The sequence below is a fragment of the Pelophylax lessonae genome (assembly GCF_965119305.1).
Source record: "Pelophylax lessonae genome assembly, chromosome: 2".
Taxonomy (NCBI): Eukaryota; Metazoa; Chordata; class Amphibia; order Anura; family Ranidae; genus Pelophylax; species Pelophylax lessonae.
The window spans coordinates 483859200-483879215 of NC_138769.1; the positions used below are offsets into that span (position 1 = coordinate 483859200).

The 20016-nt window shown below is 49.4% G+C and overlaps 1 protein-coding gene across 1 annotated transcript in view; it reads left to right on the forward strand.

Moving 5' to 3' along the window:
• The window catches only part of PCCA (propionyl-CoA carboxylase subunit alpha), a 1213132-nt gene that overhangs the window by 388621 nt on the left and 804495 nt on the right, over window positions 1–20016 (forward strand). The window contains exons 10-11 of the mRNA XM_082247734.1: window positions 6361–6463; window positions 11192–11286. Of these exons, the coding sequence (XP_082103860.1) occupies window positions 6361–6463; window positions 11192–11286 (198 nt within the window). The remainder of the gene's footprint in view (window positions 1–6360; window positions 6464–11191; window positions 11287–20016) is intronic.

Genomic DNA, 20016 nt, shown 5'->3' on the forward strand with positions numbered 1-20016 from the left:
TGTGCTGGGGCTACAGTCTCAGCCTATCTAAATTCTAAATCTTTTCTTTTATTTTCTTTGAAAATGTCAGTTTTTTCTTACTACTTGCTGTTTATTTTGTCAGCTTTTAGTTTTTAGTCGACTCTTCGGAAGAAGATGGATCATGCAGTGCTGGGATTCGGACTGACCGCCCTGGTTCTCCAGGGCAGAGGGTCAGATGGACCCCCAGCCCGCCATCGAGCGTTCAGCCGTGGTTCATCCTGGCACTATGAACGACCCATCCCTGTTCGCAGCAGGGATGCAGCCGTGAGGTGGCTACCTCACAGGACACATCTGCGATGCTGCAGTGTCATGTCCCTGGCTAACGGCACTCCCTGTCAGATGAGGACAGCGGCTTTCCGTTCATAGAGGCACCCCACGCCATCTGGTACAGGTAATTACTTCTGTGTGGGGCCTCTGTTTGGGGTGGCAGTCCAGTGTTGCTGTGTGTCCCCCATGTCTGTGCCTGTGTGACTCCCTGATGCGGTCCCTGCGCTGATCGCTTGTGCATGCGCTGCGGTGCTGTATGTTTTTGGGGGTCCCCTTCCGTGTCACTTTGGTGCTTGTTGGGGGTGCAGACTGTGTGTGTGGCGGCCGCAGCGGGGTAAATCCGCGCGGTCCGCCATTTTGGGTATGGGCAGGCATGTTTGGCTTCTCTATGGGCAATACTACATGCTGTTTTGGCGCCATCCGCAGCCATTTTGCGGTAGCAGAACGATCGTTCCGACCGCATGTCCGGTGGCCATTTTGGCGGAGCCTTCCATGCAATCCTATGGGGCAGCCATTTTCCATGAGACATGCAGCCTAGAAGTTCAGCCTACTCTAGCAGCACTTCCTTTTCCTCCGAGGCAGGACATCGGTGGCAACACTCTGCGGGGCTCTGCAGGTTATCGCTCTCAATATCTTTCTGTATTGTCGCTTCTGGCTCAGTTTTTTCTTCTCCTGTTTGGGGGTCTTTGTCACTGTAGCTGTAGCGGTGGGCTGCGCACTCCGCAGCGGTTTTAAAGGGACAGTACAAACTTTATTGCACTGTTGTTTTGTAACCTTGAGCAATGGATTCTCAGGACAGCAAATTCCCCCCAGCTCTGGTGGGGGTCCCCAGTTCTCCTGTGGCCCCTCTGAGACCTGATTTGGCTGCTGTAGTGGCGACTTTGGTGTCAAATATGGAAATGCTGATGGCTGAACGTGCTGCTAAAAAGAGGCCCAGATTGTCTCTCTCCTCTGATTCAGATGGTGATATGGCTGCTGCGAGCATGCCTTTTTGAGGGTCTCGCTCATCCTTGGACCCGCTGGGGTCTGAGGGGGAGGCAGAGGTGGAAGGGGTTGATACCTCCTCCCCGGGGTCGCCTGAAGAGCGGGCGACCATGGATGAATTAATTGTTTCTGTTAAGGAAACACTACATTTAGAGGATGAGCCCAGTCCTCCGGCCGTTGTGTCCTCATTTGGGACGCACAGGACCCGCAAGTCGGCACAGGTTTTTCCCTGCCCCGCTGAGTTTCATTACACTGTTAATGAAATGTGGCGCACGTTAAAACGTCCATTCCTGGTGCCTAGTCGGTTCAAATTGCTTTATCCCTTTGCACCGGCTACAGAATCACGATGGTGTGAGCCTCCACAGGTAGATCACACTGTGGCCGTGTTAAACAAGGCTACCCTGGTTCCTTCTGAGGATACCCCGGTTTTCCGGGATCCCATGGACCGGCGGTTGGAGTCTCTGGCCCGCCATTCCTATACAGTGGCAGGCTCGTTGCTCAGACCCATTTTTGCGTCCGTTTTGGTGGCTCAGGCGGTGGCTGATTGGACTAAGGTGCTTAGGAGCAACCTCGTGTCTGATGATGTTCCGCCTGCCCGGCTGGAAATGGTGGATCAAATTCACCAAGGAATCATGTATCTGTGTGATGCGGCCTTGAATGAGGCCCCTTTAGTAGCACGCCTGTCTAGTGTCTCGGTACTTAACCGACGACTAATCTGGCTGAAGAGCTGGTCAGCTGACCAGTCCTCGCAGAAAACAGTTGCTGATTTTCCCTATGCTGGCTCTCGCCTTTTTGGCGAGGCGTTGGATACCCTGGTGAAAGGTGTCACGGGGGGCAGGAGCACTTTGCTGCCCCAGAACCCGAAGAACAAGTCCTTTCGAGGCAAGCGGGGTTCTGCGCCTAGATCAACTCAGGGGTCCTTTCGTGGCTTTCGGAACCAATCCAAGGGCATGCCCTTCAAGGCCCAGGGCAACCAGAAGAAGCCCTGGGTGGGTAAGCAGAAGTCAGGCAATGCCGGCTCGGCGGGTCAATCCGCCTCTGCCTGAAGGGGCGCCCTCACCCATTTCAGGGGTGGGGGGACGTTTGCGCGGTTTCCTCCAACCTTGGCTGCTCCGGATTTCGGACAGGTGGGTTCTGGAAATCATTTGATCGGGGTACAAGGTTGAATTCCTTTCCCGGCCAGCGGACAGATTCTTTCCCTCAAATCTTCATTTGCCTCCGGGGCGTCTGCAGGACCTGCACCAAGCGGTACAGGACCTTCTTGCTCAGGGGGTGATTGTCCCGGTGCCTCATCGGGACAGGTTTCGGGGGTTTTATTCGAATATGTTCACTGTGCCCAGAAAGGAGGGCAAAGTGCGTCCTATTCTGGACCTGAAAGCGCTGAACCGCTTTGTGCGTGTTCGGAAGTTCCATATGGAGTCTCTCCGCTCGGTGGTGGCCTCCCTGAGTCCAGGGGAATTTCTGGCCTCGATAGATCTAAAAGATGCGTACCTGCACATCCCCATTTTCGAGGGTCATCAGCGTTACCTTTGGTTTGCTATCACAGGGGACCATTTCCAGTTTGTGGCGTTACTTTTCGGGTCTCGCTTCGGCACCAAGGGTTTTTACCAAGGTGTTGGCGCCAGTTCTGGGCCTGCTGAGGGCTCAGGGCATTGCGGTCTTGGGTTACATGGAAGATCTACTTCTGAGAACACGTGCCAGCCAGGACCTAGTGCGCGATCTGTCCACCATGGTACTGACGCTCTAGGAGTTCGGGTAGACCATCAACGTTCAGAAATCGACGTTGTCTCCATCGCTTCGTCTTCCCTACCTGGGAATGATTCTGGACTCTGCTCAGGCAAAGGTGTTCTTGCCGGAGGACAAGCTCCGGACTTTGCGGGACGAGATGAGGTCCCTCAGGGACAGCCCGTCCTCGTCACTCAGGGCCTATATGCGGGGCCTGGGATTGATGGTTTCGGCCTTCGAGGCGATACCCTTTGCTCAGTTGCACACGCGGGCTCTCCAAGCGGAGATCCTGGACAGGTGGGACAGATTACCTCAGTCCCTGGATCTGAGTGTCTCCTTGAGTCAGACCAGATTGACTCTTCTGTGGTGGCTCCAGTCCCCATCGGTGGCGGAAGGCAAGTCCTACCGTCCGTTGGTGTGGACGGTGATTACCACGGGTGCCAGCCTGTCGGGCTGGGGTGGAGTCCTGGGTAACCTGTCTGCCCAGGGCACTTGGTCGGAGGAGGAGTCCTCCCTCCCGATAAATGTGCTGGAATTGCGAGCGATAAGACTCTGTCTCTTCCAGTGGTCGGACCGTCTGCGGGGCCGTCCTGTCCGAGTACAGACAGACAATGCTACCGCGGTGGCTTGCATCAACCACCAAGGGGGCACCAGGAGTGCTCGAGCAGCCCGGGAGGTGTCCGACAATCTATCTTGGGCCGAGACTCATGTCCCGGCAATTTCGGCAGTCCACATTCCAGGTGTGGAGAATTGGCAGGCCGACTATCTGAGCCGCCAGACCCTGGACCAGGGGGAATGGTCCCTACACCCGGAGGTCTTCCAAATGCGAAGTGGGGATCCCCGGACGTGGATCTGTTTGCATCTCGGCTAAACCGAAAGGTGGAAAGGTTCGTGGCAAGAACGCGCGATCCGCTGGCGCGTTGGTGGCCCCTTGGCATCAGTATCGTCTGATGTATGCCTTTCCTCCGATTCAGTTGCTATCCAGGTTCCTCCGCAGGTTAGCCTCGGAACCATACCTGGTGATTCTGGTGGCACCGGACTGGCCGTGGCGTTCACCTGGCAGTGGCGCCTCCGTGGCGGCTGCCAATGCGGGAAGATCTCCTGTCTCAGGGTCCGATCTTCCATCCTGCTTTACAGTCGCTGGCTTTAACGGCCTGGCTGTTGAGACCCAGGTCCTGAGGGACAGGGGTCTCTCCTCTGAGCTCATTCCTACCCTTGTCAGGGCTAGAAAAACCTCCTCTGGTAAAATCTATTACCGTACCTGGAAGGCTTATTTCGCCTGGTGTGAGTCCAGGGGGTTCTCCCCTCGCTCTTACTCGGTGTCGAGAGTTTTGGCCTTTCTCCATTCTGGTGTGGACCAGCGTCTGGCGATGGCCACGATCAAGGGCCAGGTGTCCGCACTGGCTATTCTTTTCCAACGCCCTGTGGGGTCTCATTCTGTGGTTCGGACCTTCATTCTTCAAGGTGTGCGACATTTGGCTCCTCCCAGGAAGGAGCCTTTACCTCCATGGGACTTGAACTTGGTTCTGTCCGTGTTACAGCGTGCTCCCTTTCAAAACATTCGGGATATATCGTTGCCTCTGCTGTCTAAGAAAGTTGCCTTTTTGGTGGTGATCACTTCGGCTCGCAGGGTGTCGGAACTGGCAGCATTATCTTGCCGTTCTCCATACTTGGTGATTCACCGAGATAAGGTGGTTTTGCGTCCGCATCCCTCTTTTCTTCCTAAGGTGGTCTCTGAGTTCCACATTGAGGACATTGTCCTACCTTTGCTTTGTACGAAGCCTAAGCATCCTAAGGAGGTTGCTCTGCATTCCTTGGATGTTGTCAGGGCGATCAGGGTTTACCTTTCGTCTACGGAATCTTTTCGGAAAACGGATTCCCTCTTTGTCCTTCCTGAGGGACCTCGGAAGGGCATGGCTGCATCCGCAGCGACTATTGCCAAATGGATCAGACAGACCATTGAACAGGCTTATGCTTTGAAGGAACGGGTTCCACCCTTCCCTGTTAAGGCACACTCTACCAGATCTGTGAGTGCGTCCTGGGCCTATTGGCATCGGGCCTCGGTGGCCCAGGTGTGCAAGGCTGCGACTTGGTCGTCGGTGCACACTTTTTCCAAATTCTACAAGGTAGATGTTCTGGCATCAGCTGATCCCTCGTTTGGCCGCAAGGTTCTCAGTGCGGCAGTGCCATGAAGGACCCTTGTTTTTTATGGGTCCCTGGCTGTTATTTGCTTTCCTGGGCTGTTGCTCCTGTTGAGCATTGTTTTTCTGTTGCCCAGAGGTTCTCTTACTGTGCATGTAAGGTTCCTTTCTCTGATGTGGGTACTGCGTTGCCTTTTCTACGGTTGCGTCTCCCACCCCTCATGTCTATACTGCTTTGGGACATCCCAACAGTGATGACTTAGAGGAGGCGGCAACTGTCTGAGGACGTAAGAGAAAACTGAATTTTTGTAAAATCTTACCTGTAAAATTCCTTACTCTGAGTCCTCCGACAGTCGCCGCCCCCGCCCCTCTTTTGGGGTTGTTGTCTTATTACCTACTGCTATGCTACCAAGCTGAGTTGGGAGTGGTCACTGCAGGGGGGTATTGACCAGATGGGACAGCCCTCATGGGTGTGTATATGCAAATGCCTTTGTTCTTTTGACTAAGTCTTTATGCCTAGCTACTCCTGCGGAGCGGAAGTCAATACCCAACAGTGATGACTTAAAAGAGGTGGCGACTGTCGGAGGACTCAGAGAAAGGAATTTTACAGGTAAGATTTTACAAAAATTCAGTTTTTTTGACTTACCGTAAAATCCTTTTCTCTTAAGTTCATTGACGGAAGCAGTACCCGCCCCTCTATTTTGAGTTGGGTTGGTATTACTTCTCTGACACTGCTTTGATCCAAAACTGACATCCTATGCAGGAAGAGAGAGGGTGTACCCTCCGGGACTACCCATAGGCGTAGCCAGAACTTTTTTCTGCCTAGTGTCCTACTCCTGTGGGGGGCAGTATTACCCTACTGATATGAATCAGAGAGAACTGCGTCCGTCAATGAACTTAAGAGAAAAGGATTTTACCGTAAGTCAAAAATCCAGTTTTTTGTTTTGTGTGCCAGCCTCCCTATATGCGCTGCATGATGGTATGGCTGTAACCCTTGGGATTTATTTGGATATTTGCATATTGTGCTATTTCTGATGTACAACTGTTCTTTTTATTATCTGTCACTAAAGAAAAAAAAAAAATATTTAAAATGTAAAAAAAAAAAATAGTTTGTTGTAGTGTTTGGTAACATTACATGCCAACAAAATGCAAATGTGTTATTTGAATTTTTTTTTTCCCCTTTAAATCAAGTAACTTTAATTTAACAACTATTTTTTCATAGGGAGGGATTTAAGTTTTCAGCACAAGAAGCAGCATCAAGCTTTGGAGATGATCGTCTGTTGATAGAGAAATTCATTGACAATCCTCGCCACATAGAGATTCAGGTAAGCGTTACGTTTTCAATCCAACAGATAACTTTCCCGCTTGGATATTTAAGGGGTGTATCTACAAGCTTAAAGCTCCAGAAATTTATATGGCTCACAATTTTGGCATATTTGGGGAAATTATCTTAAAGGTGCTCTCCATTCTAGAAATTGAAAGTGATTGTAAAGCCTTTTTCTAATTAAAAGAAAAAAAAAAAGTTTGCTTAACCTGTTTTGTGCAATGGTATTGCAAAGCACAATCCCTTATCTACTTCCTCTTCTAGAGTCCCCTTCTAGTGCTGCCCACCCCTTCTTGTGGGTACCTCCATAGCAAGCAGCGTGCTATGGGGGCACCCGTGCAAGTGTGCTCCTGAGCCAGGCTGTGTGTGTCCATGAACACACACAGCACAAGTCTGCCATGACCCCAGCTCCCTTCTGACAGCAGCAGGAGCTTACAACTCACTCTGCTGCTTGAGTTTCCAGGAAGTTCGACCATGAGATCAGGAAGTAAAAAGAGAAGACCTGCAGCCTGGACAACGCTCAATTGGTGAACAAAATATATATATTTTTTTATTAGTCTAGTAAATATGAGGGAGGCACCAAGAGTCGGGCTGCTCAGGAAGAAACAGATCTCACCCTGTCTTTGGTGGAATTTTGTCTCCTCCTTGTCCACCGTCCACATTCCTGGTGTGGACAATTGGCAGGCAGGTTTTCTCAGCTGTTTACAGCTGACTTTAGGAGAGTAGTCTTTTCTCCGTTAAGTTATCAAGGAACTCAGCATAAGTCAAAGGTCCACAGATGTGTATCTTCTGGCATCCATGTTTAATATGAAGCTGAGAAGGGACCCATGAGTATTCACAGTGAATGCTCTGGTGACACTATGGGACCAGTTCTCCCTAATTTATGCCTTTCCACCGTTGGAGCTTCCTCCTCAACTGCTGCACAGAATTTGGAGGAGGTCATTCCAGTGATTCTTTTTGCCTTGCCCTGGCCCAGGAAAATGTGGTACTCCAACATTATAAACTTGTTTGTGGACGAAACATGGATCCTTCCAGAGAAACTCGATGACCTTTCTTAATGCTCAATCTTCCATCCTTCATTAAAGTCTCTGACTTTGATGGCATGGCTGTTGAAGCCAGGTTCCTGAGGCACAGGGGACACCGTCATTCGGTCTATCCTACCCTGCTAAAGACTAGGATGATGACTTCAATGAAGGTTTACCACATGACTTGAAAGTCTTATTTTTTTTGGTGTAGGGCTTAAGAACTTCTTCCCCATTAGTATATTGTGGGCCCCATTCTGGCATTTCTCCATTCTGGAATTTTTCAGGGATGGGCCTTGAGTACATTTAAGGTTATGATTTTGGCATTGGTGGTCCTCTTTCAGTGACCTTTTGCTTTTCATTCCTTGGAGCATTCCTTGGTGTGTGTCCTTGTATAAGGGGTCACATGTATCAGGACTCCTTTAGATCATCTGACCTCCATACTGATACTTTCTGTAATGCATAAATCTCTATTTGAACCCATCTGGGATATGCCCCCTTAGTCCTTCTGACACCAAAGAATGTTACATAGTTACATAGTTAGTGAGGTTGAAAAAAGACATCAGTCCATCCAGTTCAACCTATGATGGTTGTGTGTTTGCTTTTAACCGTACATTGTATACCCCTGTATGTTGTGGTCTCCAAGGTGCCCATCTAATAGTTTTTTGAAACTATCAATGCTCCCAGCTGATACGACTGCTTGTGGAAGAGTATTTCTGGATGCCATTACTTCATCTCATGGATTTTTAGAATTGGCTGCTCTTACCTGTAGGGAACCAGTTCTTTTGCTCCACTGTGACAGGGTGGTTTTATGGCCTTAGTAGCCCCTCTTTTAACCAAAGGTTGTTTCATCATTCATTCCTTCCTAACCAGGACATTGTGTTGCCTTCCTTTTGTTCTAAGCTTCAGACACTGGGGAACAAGGCTGTGCATACCTTGGATGTGCTTTCTGCATTCAAAATATACCTAAAGTTGACTGCTGCAATTCGTCTGTCTGATTCACTCTTTGTGTTTCCTGAAGTCCCAAGGAAGGATCACTGAACTTCCAAATGCACCATTTTTTAATGGATCTGTCAGCTTATTACTCAAGCTTACGGTCTAAAAGGCCAAGTTCAACTGCTGTTGTTGGTGATGGCTTATTCATCCAGGAGTGTTGGTGCTTCCTGATCTTCATTTCAAAGTTTTACCAAGTGGATCTTCAGTCACCCAACGGTGGCAGTATAACAATGTTGTATTGAATGAAGATACCCCGTGTCCTGGGATGTAGTTCAAGAAAATAATTTTACAGCTGAACCAAAAATAGCATTTTTATTTGAGTCTTTAAGGAATGTATTATCTGGATATTTCATGTATACAGTGCAGCGCAAATAAAATAATATACAGTAAACCCCCCTCCATTGCGGGGGTTACGTTCCGGACCCAGCCGCGAAAAGTGAAATTCCGCGAAATAGAAAAACCCTATTAAAATGCATTGTAGGCATGTTTATTTTACTGTCACTGTACGTGTAGAAGCATTTTAAGGTCTTTAAACACACTTTTAAAACAATAGAAACTCATTTAAACACATAAAAGATACTAAGAGACCTAGCAAGAGCTATGAAAAACACAAATATTTCATTTTTAATGATTTATATAGTAAAATAACATTACAAAAAAAAACACAAATTACCGGGACCGCAAAAACTGAACCGCGATGGAGCGGGGGATTACTGTATATTGAATAAACGTAATTCTACAGTCCAAAGCCAAAATAAAGAAGTCCTTGAGAGGAGAAGCTTCCTTCAGTGAGAAATTCCAAAACACTGATACCATGCATGATTGAGCCCACCACCAGCAAGCACACAGATTGCTCACGCACCTCAGATACATGACCCCTGAACCAACAGGAAGGTCAGAATGCACAGGTTCCCACTACCCGGGAATGAGGAATGACAGGTGCAAAAAGGTCCTGGCCGCTCCAATGGTCACACAAGTAACTCAGCGCATATGAGAACAATTAAACAATCTAAGTGCTCTCTGTAAAAACTTAGAGAAACACTTTATTTATGTGAAAACTTACACAATCATCCTCTTGTTAAAGCGGAGTTCCGGGCACAAAAACGATATTTTTTTTTGTGCCCCTCCGCTAGGTATGCCTCACCTGAAAAGGAATTGGATAGTTTTTTTTTTGTTTACTTACCTTGCAATTGAAGATCGAAGATACTCACCTCAGAGTACTTCCTCCCTCGGAGCCGCGGCTCACCCCGTCACTTCCTGCCTCGCTATGATTCCTGGGAGCTGAACATCACAGCTCCCAGAAATCAATGCGACGGCACCGGCCCCGCTCGTCATTTCCGGGCGACGCCGCATTCCCCTGCTAAACAGCTTCTGGGCATGCCCAGAAGTTGTGGAGGAATGCAGCGCCGCGCCGGAAGTGACGAGAGGGGCCGGTGTGGCGCATTCTGGGACAAGAAGACGCGGAAGAAGACACAGAAGAGGACTGCGCCGGCTTCAGCTGCCCACAAGAGAGATGGAAACGCTGTGGAAGAAATTTTATAAGTAAGTATTTCTTCTAAAAGGTAAGTGCGAACCGGGACAGATCAGAGGCTAGCCATTGTGGAATGTGCTAGCCCTGACTGTTCCGGGGGTATGTTTAGTAAAAAATGACTCCTGTGCCCGGAACTCCGCTTTAAAAAGCATATAATTGCAGGTACAGATACAAAGCCGAAGTCCATTCAATACACAGAGTTACTTGTTTGACCATTGGAGCGGCCAGCACCTCTTTGCACCGGTCACTCCTCATCCCTGGGTAGTGGGAACCTGTGCATTCTTACCTTCCTATTGGTTCAGGGGCCTTTATCTGAGGTGAGCAAGCAATCTGTGTGCTGGTGGTGGGCTCAATCACACACGGTGTCAGTGTTTTTGACTTTCTCACCGCAGGAAGCTTCTCCTCTCAAGGACTTTCCTTATTTAGGCTTTGGACTGTAGTAGTATTATGTTTATTCAATATATATTTTAGTTGTCCTGCACTGTATACAGGATTGATTTCTTTTTTAGATTTTGTGAAATTTACCCTTGGTGTTCAGCTTGCATATGATCTATTGGTAGGTTAAATAGGGTTGCGCTGATTGTACCTTTTTAATATAATTTTCTGAATATTAACTTATCTGCTTTATAATTTGACCTTTGTGCATCTGCAAATCAACCGAAGATTGGATCTTTTTATTTTCCTTGAAATTATTGGGTACCTTTCCAAATGCAGATCACTATATTCTCCTAATAAAGCTATCCATAGATGGATTATTTTTTTGTTCAACCAATGGATTGAGTAAGAAAAAAAAAACACATTCCTTCCTTAACACAAGCAAAGTAGATAGAGGAATCTCCCTACTGAGACATTGTATTATGACTGCGGGACTCTCCGCTGTCAGAATACACTGATCAGTGACTGCAGCCGCTGATTAAGAAAAGTTTTCCAACATTCTGGTGTTCAACAGAAGGCGATCAACTTCTGTGAAATGGGGACAGCCACAGATATTTGGCCGGTTCCTACTGAACTGGTCGAATTTAGATCTATCCAGTTTAAATTTACTGTTTTGCCATCTCTTTGGCTAAATATTTAACTTCACAAAATGGCGGTTAATGATTGAGACTTTTTAAAAGTGTTTTTTTTTTAACCATGAATTTGTGTGATATCAACATATGGTACATGTGATCTACTGTTGTAGGTGCTTGCAGACAAACATGGCAATGCTCTTTGGCTAAATGAGAGAGAGTGCTCCATTCAAAGAAGGAACCAGAAAGTAATAGAAGAAGCACCAAGGTACTCTTTGTGTATGTCATTGTCCTTATCCACATATTTCTAATGGATGGTTACTGCAAAGGTTTATTCAGAACAGATACTTACAAAAGGTCAAACTGGCCTCTTGCTGGAAGTGTTGACCAAATCTTGACTTGTGTTTAATTGTAACCCCATACATGCATTTGCCTTTAACCACTTTACCACCGGAGGATTTTGCTGTCTTCCGTCCAGGCCACTTTTTGCGATTCGGCGCTGTGCGACTTCAACTGACAATTTCGCGGTCGTGCGACGCCGTACCCAAACGAAATTTACGTCCTTTTTTTCCCACAAACAGAGCTTTCTTTTGGTGGTATTTGATCACCTGTGCGATTTTTACTTTTTGCGCTATAAACAAAAAAAGAGCGTTTATTTTGAAAAAATAACAATATTTTTAACATTTTTTTTATATGAAATTCCCCCCAAAAAAGATGTAAAAACCAATTTTTTAAAAAATTTTTGGCCAATTTGTTTTCTGCTACCTATGTTTGGTAAAAAAAAATCGCAATAAGCGTATTTTGATTGGTTTGCGCAAAAGTTATTGCGTTTACTAACAAAGGGAAAGATTTCTGTCATTTTTGGTGTTTTTTTTTTTAACGCGTAATGGCGGCGATCTGCGATTTTTTTTTGTGGGACTGCGACATTGCGGCGGACAGATCGGACCCTTGACTGACATTTTTGACACTTTTGGGGGTACCAGTGACATTACTGCAGTAATCAGTGCTATATATATGCACTGTTACTGTAAAAATGACACTGGCAGGGAAGGGGTTAATTTTATTGGAGAGGGAGGGGTTAATGTATGCCTGGTGCTTACTGACGTGTAGGGGGGGAGGTGACTGTGTGAGTCATGGACAGATCGGATGTCCAGCTATGCTGAACAGTCCGATCTGTCACTCCCTGTCACTATGGAGATCCGCCCGCTGTGTTTACACACAGCGGGCGGATCTCCACACTAGATCCCCGGCGATCGGGGCAGAGCAGCGGCGATCGCCGCTGCTCCTCCCCTGGCCCGACTCCCGCTGTGAATGAAAACAGCGGGAGCGAGCCTCCGGCGGCGCGCAAGCGCCGCCCAGAAGGGGGAGTGTCTGATGACGTTAATACTACGTCGTCAGACGATAACGAACCACTTTGCCGCAGTAGTACTACCGTACTCGGTCGGCAAGTGGTTAACAAACTATAACTATTGCATAACATATTTAGGACACTCACCTGATGTTTTAAGTGCACTAAACCATCTCAGCAAACAATTTCTTCAGTTGCAGTGCAATTTTTTTTTTCTCTCTTTCGTTCATTGACGGACACAGCTCCTTCTCTTTTTGACCATTAGGTTATACTGCCCACTACAGGAGTAGGACACTAGGCAGGAAATAGCTTGACTTTGCCTATGGGGCAGTCCCAAGGGGTATACTCCCTCTCAGCTATGTACTCAGTTTCTTTTCTGACTAGGCAGGAGTAATGACCTAGTTCCTTGCTGGGATCTCTGGTCCTGGCAATTTTTTCCTTTTTTAATGAATTTTTTTTTCCGATCTTTATTTTGTTTCTGTGAGAATCTACTATCAACTGCTGGACTGGGCGACCGACTTGATAATCTAGATCCAGAGGGTCCCCCGCAGTCTGGCCAGCGAGCGTGTGCAGGCCTCAGGTCCGCGCTAGGTTGCCCGCGACATAGCCTCAGTGGACAGGGGCTGGCCTGCAAGTTAAATGTCTCACCAGGGCGCATATGACCTGGCCTCTGCCTATGTCACAGCGTTCCTCCTGGCCAACAGCCCCCCTATTCCGATGGAGTAGTGGTTTGTCAGCAGTGTCCACCATGTTCCTGGTATGGTGAGTAGCTGTCACCCTTCTAACCCTGGAGGTATTTAGAGTGGGCGTGGGCCCCTTCTTGGGATGGTTGGACCCCCGGGTCCCCTCCTTCCCATGCAGCGCCCCCCCTTCTAGGTGGTCCTCTGTGGAATTGTTACCCCCCATCTGCCCACACAATCCCTCACCTCCCGTGGGGTGGACATACCTTTTAGGTGGGTCTGGGGTGTCGAGCTTGCGATGGGGAGGGGGGGGATATTTCCCCCGGTGACCGGACGATCGACCTTTGGGTGGGGGCTGTACCTGGGATTGCATGCAGGTGCTGGGCCTGATGGTGTCTACCTTTTTGAGGCGGTTCCATTTGCACAGTTCCACACTAGATCTCTGCAAAAAGTGATTCTGGTGAAATGGGACAATAATCCACAGTCTCTAGACAATCTGATCCTGTTGAGCTTGGGTACGAGAGGGTCCTGTTCTGGTGGCATCATTCTCCAGCATTTCAACAGGGAAAATCCTTTCTCCCCCTGTACTGGACAGTTTTCACCATGGATGCCAGCCTGTCTGGGTGGGGATGCGTCCTCGGCACAGATTGTGCTCAGGGGGGTCTTGACTCTGGAAGAGTCCAGAGTGGCAATCAATGTACAGGAACTCAAAGCTCATTGGACAATTCGTCTTCAGGGGTGTCCGGTACAATCAGACAACGCCACAACCGTGGCCTATGTCAATCACCAAGGGGGCACAAGAAGTGTCCTGGCGGCTCAGGAAGTAGCTGACATTCTAAGGTGGGCAGAACAATTAGTTCCAGCCCCCTCTGCTGTGCACATTCCAGGGGTGGAAAATTGGCAAGTGGATTACCTCAGTCGACATGCTTTGGACCAGGGGGGATGGTCACTTCATCCAGAGGCGTTTCATCAGTTGTGTTTCCGGTGGGGTACTCCCAAAGTGGAACTGTTGGCCTCTCGTCTCAACAGAAAGGTGCAGAGGATTCTCTGGCCGACGCCACAGACGCACTGGTGGCTCCTTGGGGCCAGTATCGTCTGATATATGCCTTTCCCCCTCTAAAACGTCTGCCAAAACTTCTGCGAAGGATTGAGGCAGAAGGATTTCCTGTCATTCTAGTGGCCCCAGATTGGCCTCACAGGTTTTGGTACGCGGGTCTAGTACGACCGGTCACCGATGTCCCTTGGAGACTCCCTCTCAGAGAAGATCTGTTGGCTCAAGGGCCGATCTTCCATCCTGCTGGCTTTGACGGCTTGGCTGTTGAAAGCCAGGTGCTGAAGGATAGAGGTTTGTCTGAATCGGTTATTCATACACTGTTAAAAGCTATAAAACTTACCACTAGGAATATCGACCATCGTACTTGGAAGACATACATTGCATGATGTGAGTCTCTTGGGGTTCACCCTCGCTACTTTTCGGTGGCTCAAGGCCTTGAGTACCATCAGAGAGCAGATTTCGGCCTTAGTGGTTTTCTTTCAACGTCCATTGGCCACACATTCCTTGGTGCATACCTTTATCCAGGGCGTTTGACAGTTGGCTCCTCCCGTGCCGTCTCCATTGCTGCTGTGGGACCTCAATTTGGTGGTGGCAGTTCTTTAAAAACCTCCCTTTGAAAGTCTTCGGGAGGATCCCCTGCTAAGGTTGTCCCAGAAGGTGGCCTTTTTGGTGGCTATTACTGGCAGCATTGTCTTGTTCTCCTTACCAGAGATAAGGTGGTTCTTCGTCTCTGTCCGTTCCTTTCAAAGGTCGTCGCTGATTTCCATTTGGATGAAGACATTGTGTTGCCTTCTCTATGTCCCAGGCCGAAACATCCTAAGGAAATTGCCTTGCATTCCCTGCATGTGGTTCGGGCAGTCAGGGTGGACCTGGCAGCTACGGAGTCTTTTTGGAAGTCAGACTCACTACTTGTACTCACAGGTGGACCTCAAATGGGTTGGCGGCTTCTGCTGCGATCCATTTCCAGATGAATAAGACAGACCTTAATTGAAGCCTATTCAATTAAGGGTTAGGTTCCTCCTTTACCTGTTAAGGGGCACTCTACTCTGGCGCTTAGTGCCTCCTGGGCCTTCCATCATCAGGTGTCAGTGCTGCAGGTTTGCAAGGCGGCCACCTGGTTGCCTGTGCATACTTTAACAAAGTTTTATAAGGTGGATGTGTTGGCATCCGTGGATGCTTCTTTTGGCTGCAAGGATTTGCAGGCTGCTGTTTAGAGGACCTGGTCCTCTTTGAGGGTATATTTTTTTTTTTTCAGGTTAGCATCAGTTGTTTGTGGTTGAGCTCCATGTTACTTGGTTGGCTACGGTTTAGCCTTGGGAATTGTTTCTTACTGTTCCCACCCCTCATTTTTGACACTGCTTTTGGATGTCCCAATGGTCAAGAAGATAAGGAGCTGTGTCCCTCAATGAATGAAAGAGAAAATGGGATTTTTTACTTACCATAAAATTAATTTCTTTTACGTCCTCTGACAGTCGCAGCCCGTTCAGTTAGCCTTCACGAGTAGGTAATGCGCCTCTCTGCAGGAGCAGGCTAGGTAGTGAAAAGGTTAACAAACAAAAGCTTTTAAACATAACACACCTCTAGGGGGCTCTTCCTCAGCCATTATCCATTAGCCGCTAGGTGCTGCTCTTCAGTTTCCTGCTGCCTAGCGTAGGAGTAGGACTAGGTTTATCTGCTGGGACCTATGTCTGTTTTTTGTCTTTTTCTTTGAAAAAAGTTTTTTCTTTTTATTTCTTTCCTCACTCACTATCGCTAGTTAGTCAGGGAGATCCCTGGAGGACTAGAAGCGACAGCAAAGTTGGGCCTCACACTGGATAATATAGATCCTTACGGTGTCCCAGCCTGCCAACGAGCTTCGCAGGTCATTGGTATGCCCAGACCTCGCCTTGACAGTACCCCTGAGGACGGGGACAAGCCTGCGGAGAATCAATCTTCGCTGGGATGTCTCAACTCTGGAACGCCCGTGTGTTGCTAGCATCACTTACTGGCTGACGGCACCCCTATTCAGGGTGGGAGGTGTTCCGTATCCGATCGGAGCCCGCAATCAGTGGAATGGTGAGTGATGCTACCTCTGTGTCCCTGGGGTCTGCGGGGGTGTTATGTGGGCCCACTCCTAGGGGATGTCAGAAAAAGGCGGTCTCTGTGTTGTCCCCCTTCCTGGCCTCTTTGAGTGGCCCCTACCTCCCTGCCCCCACTGGGGGTGCACTGCAGTGTATACTGCCTGAATGGGGGTGTGTGGGGGCTTAGTGCATTCCTGGGGGTATTTCTGAGGTGTCCCAGCAGTGGCCAGCTACTGGGTTTGCACTGACTTGGCGCCAATCGCTCAGCCGCCATTTTGGGTGAGGGCAGGCTGTTTGGGCTTCTTTGTGTGGGCAGCAGCCATTTTTTTCTGTCCTTTTGGCACCTGTTTGGGCACCATCTGTACTATGGGCGACCGCCTAGTAAAGGCGGTGGCTATTTTGCAAGTGCGTCCTCCCATTTGTTTTTATTAGGCATTCATTATACTGTGGCTCAGGGCTTACACCGGCCTCTAGTACATGAGGTCACATCCTTTTCACTACTCCCTTCACTGCACCAGTGTGTGTGAGGTCTAGGCAAGTACACTGTGACACTGTGGGGCCGGCAGACCTGGTTGGTGCTTCAGGTACACCTGAATCCTCTTCCATGGCCTCTTTATCTGCTGCACTTGCGACCTTGACGTCCAAGGTTGATCTGCTGATGTCTGAACACACTACTCAAAAATGGCCGATGCCCTCTGTCTTCTGATTTGGTTGCCACGGACAACGTCCCCCCTGAAGGGGAGGACAGTCCTCACATTCGGATGGAGAGGAGGGGGAGGAGTCGTCCTCCTGCGACGTGGGAACACGCTATAGTGGATGCACTTTTTGTCTCCGTCAAGGAGACTTTAAATGTTGATGATGAGCCCACCCAGTCAGGTAAGCGGGTTTCCTTTGGGTCCCGCAAAGCCCAGACGTTGTTTTTTTCCCTGCCCCAAGTTTTTTTCCCCCTGCCCCGAGGAGTTTCACGAAACCGTTTAGTGGTTTAAATGCCGTTATCCCTTTGCGGATTGTGTAGACAATCGTTGGACTGTGTCACCAAAGGTGGACAACACTGTTTCTAGGATGAATAAATCCACATTGTTGCCTGTGGAGGACTCCCCGGTGTTCAAGGTTTCGACGGTTAGATGCGTGGAGACGCTTTCCGCCACGTATGTTTGGTGGCGGGCTCCCTGTTCGTACCTGTGTTCGCTTTGGTGATGTTTTCTCAAGCTGTCACAGAATGGTCCAAGGTGCTTAGGCGCGCCTTAGTGGCAGAGTCGGTCTTTTTGCCCTTGACCTGGTGGATCACATGGCCCAAGCCGTGATGTACCTAAGTGATGTGGCCTTGGACGAGGCTCCCTTGGTCGCACGGCTATCTGCGGTTGGGTTCGCAATCCACAGCATTATTTGGCTAAAAGTTGGTCGGCTGACCACGCTTCCAAGAAGACTGTGTCCGATTTCCCTTATATGGGTGTTCGACCTCTTGGGGATACCTTGTTGTGTTGATCAAAGGTCTTATGGGTGGTAAGAGTACCCTTTTGCCCCAAACCTCTAAAGGTAAAATCACCCCACGCTAGGCGGGGTCCATCCTTCAAGGCCTCAGGCGGTCACAGGAAGCCATGGTCTGGGAAGCCCCAAGACCGGTCAGGCCGGTTCGGCAGCCCAGTCCTCCTCCGCCTGAGGGACGCCCTCACCCGGTTTCGGGGTGAGGGGGTGTCTGTGTTCCTTTTTAAGTAACCTTGGTTGTCCCAAATTATGGACAGGTGGGTTCACAAACTGATTAGTTTAGGGTGACAGGTTCTTTCCGTCTTCGCCTGACTCCCAATCAATTAAAAGATCTCATCGGGGCAGTGTAAGATCTTCTTGCCCGAGGAGTCATTGTGCCAGTCCTTCAGCGGGACAAGTTTCACGGGTTCTATTCCAACCTGTTCACGGTTCCCGGGAAAAGTGAGAAAAGTGCGTCCGATTCTGGACCTCAAGTCTCTGCACCACTTTGTGCGGGTGCAGAAGTTCCGGATGGAATCCGTCCAGGTCGGTGGTGGCGTTGTGAGTCCAGGCAACTTCTGGCCTCCATCACCTTAAAGGATGCGTATCTGCACATACCTATCTACGAAGGTCATCAGCGGTATCTCCGCTTCGCAGTGGCAGAGGAGCGTTTTCAATTTGTGGCATTACCCTTTGGTCTCGCTTCGGGTCCCAGGGTATTCACCAAGGTTTTGATTTCGGTGCTGGCTTTGCTGCTCGTGAAGGGGATTGCAGTGCTCAGGTTTTCTGGACCTCCTGTTGAGGGCCAGCTTGTGTGTCACACTGTCAAGCGATCTGACGGTCATGGTTCAGACGCTCCAGGAGTAAAGGTGGACCATCAACTTTCAGGAGTCGGCACTGACCCCATCAATTCGTCTTGGTTACCTGGGGATGATCCTGGACTCCCCTCACGCAAGGTTTTTTTCTCCTGGAGAAAAAACTTTGAACCCAGCAGGGCGAGATTAGGTCCCTCGAGCACAACGATCTCTCTACTCTATGGGCCTGCATGCGGTACCCGGCTCGGTTGGTTTTGGCCTTCAAAGCCATTTCCGTTTGCTCAGTTCCCAACGAGATCTCTGTAAGCAGGGGTTCTTACATACTGGGACAAAATCCTCAGTCATTGTACATGAGGATATCTTCGAGCCACCTCACGAGGGTGGACTTTTCGTGGAGGCTCCTGTCACCCACTCTGACAGAAGGCAAATCTTTTCTGCCTATGCTGTGGACAGTGCTTGCCACGGATGCCAGCCTGTCGGGGCTGGGGTGGAGTTCTGGGCACACTTTGTGCCCAGGGGACATGGTCGGCGGAGGGATCCTCCTTGCTGATAACCGTCTTGGAGCTCCGAGCAATCAAGCTCTGCTTGGACGACTCAACTTCAGGGTCACCCAGTTCGTGTTCAATCAGACAACGCTATGGCGGTGGCTTACGTCATTCACCAAAACGTGCCCAGGCGGCCAAGGCAGTGGCCGAGATCCTGTCTTGGGCCGAGTTGCACGCTCTAGCGATTTCGGCTGTTCACAATCCGGAAGTGGAGCACTGGCAGACGTACTGTCTTCGTCGCCAGTCCTTGGACCAGGGGGAATGGATGTGTTTGGTCTCCTGTGTGCCCGGTGGGGGACTTCGGACCTGGCTTGGTTTGCATCCTGTCTCACGGATGCGTTGGTGGTGCCCTGGCACCAGTATCGGCTGTTTTGTGTCTTCCCTCCGATTCATCTGCTGTCCAGGTTCCTCGGCCAGTTGGCGTTGAAACGGGTACAAGTTTTCTGTTACGTCCTCTGACAGTCGCCGCCCACTCATACAGTCTTCACCAATGGGTATTGACCTCTTATCCACAGGAGCAAGCTAGGCATAAGACTTGTTAAAAACAAAGCAATTTACATAGACACACCTGTAGGGGGGGCTGTCCCACTGGTCTAATACCCCCCTGCTTTCAGCCTTCCCAACTCAGTTTGTCTTCTGCCTAGTTAGGAGTAAGATAGGCTATCCCTGTGCTGGGGCTACATGTCTCAGCCTTTCTTCTGTTTTATTTCTTTTATTTTCTGCAAATGTGTTTTCTTTGCACTACTAGCTTTTTATTTGTTCTGCGCTTAGTTAGTCGGATCTTCGGAAGACCACAGCGTTTGCGGAGCTGGGAATCGGATTGGTCATCCTGGTACTCCAGGACAGAGGATCTTATGGAATCCCAGCTCGCCATCGAGCGTTTAGCGGGCTATGCGTGCGCCCTGGCCTAGCAAAGGACCTGCCCCTGTCCTCAGGGGCAAAAGCCAGCGAGGTGGCTACCTCGCCGGGAAGCCTCAACATGCGGTTTTGACCGTGCAACGCATCCTATTTTGGCTGACGGCCCCCCCCGCC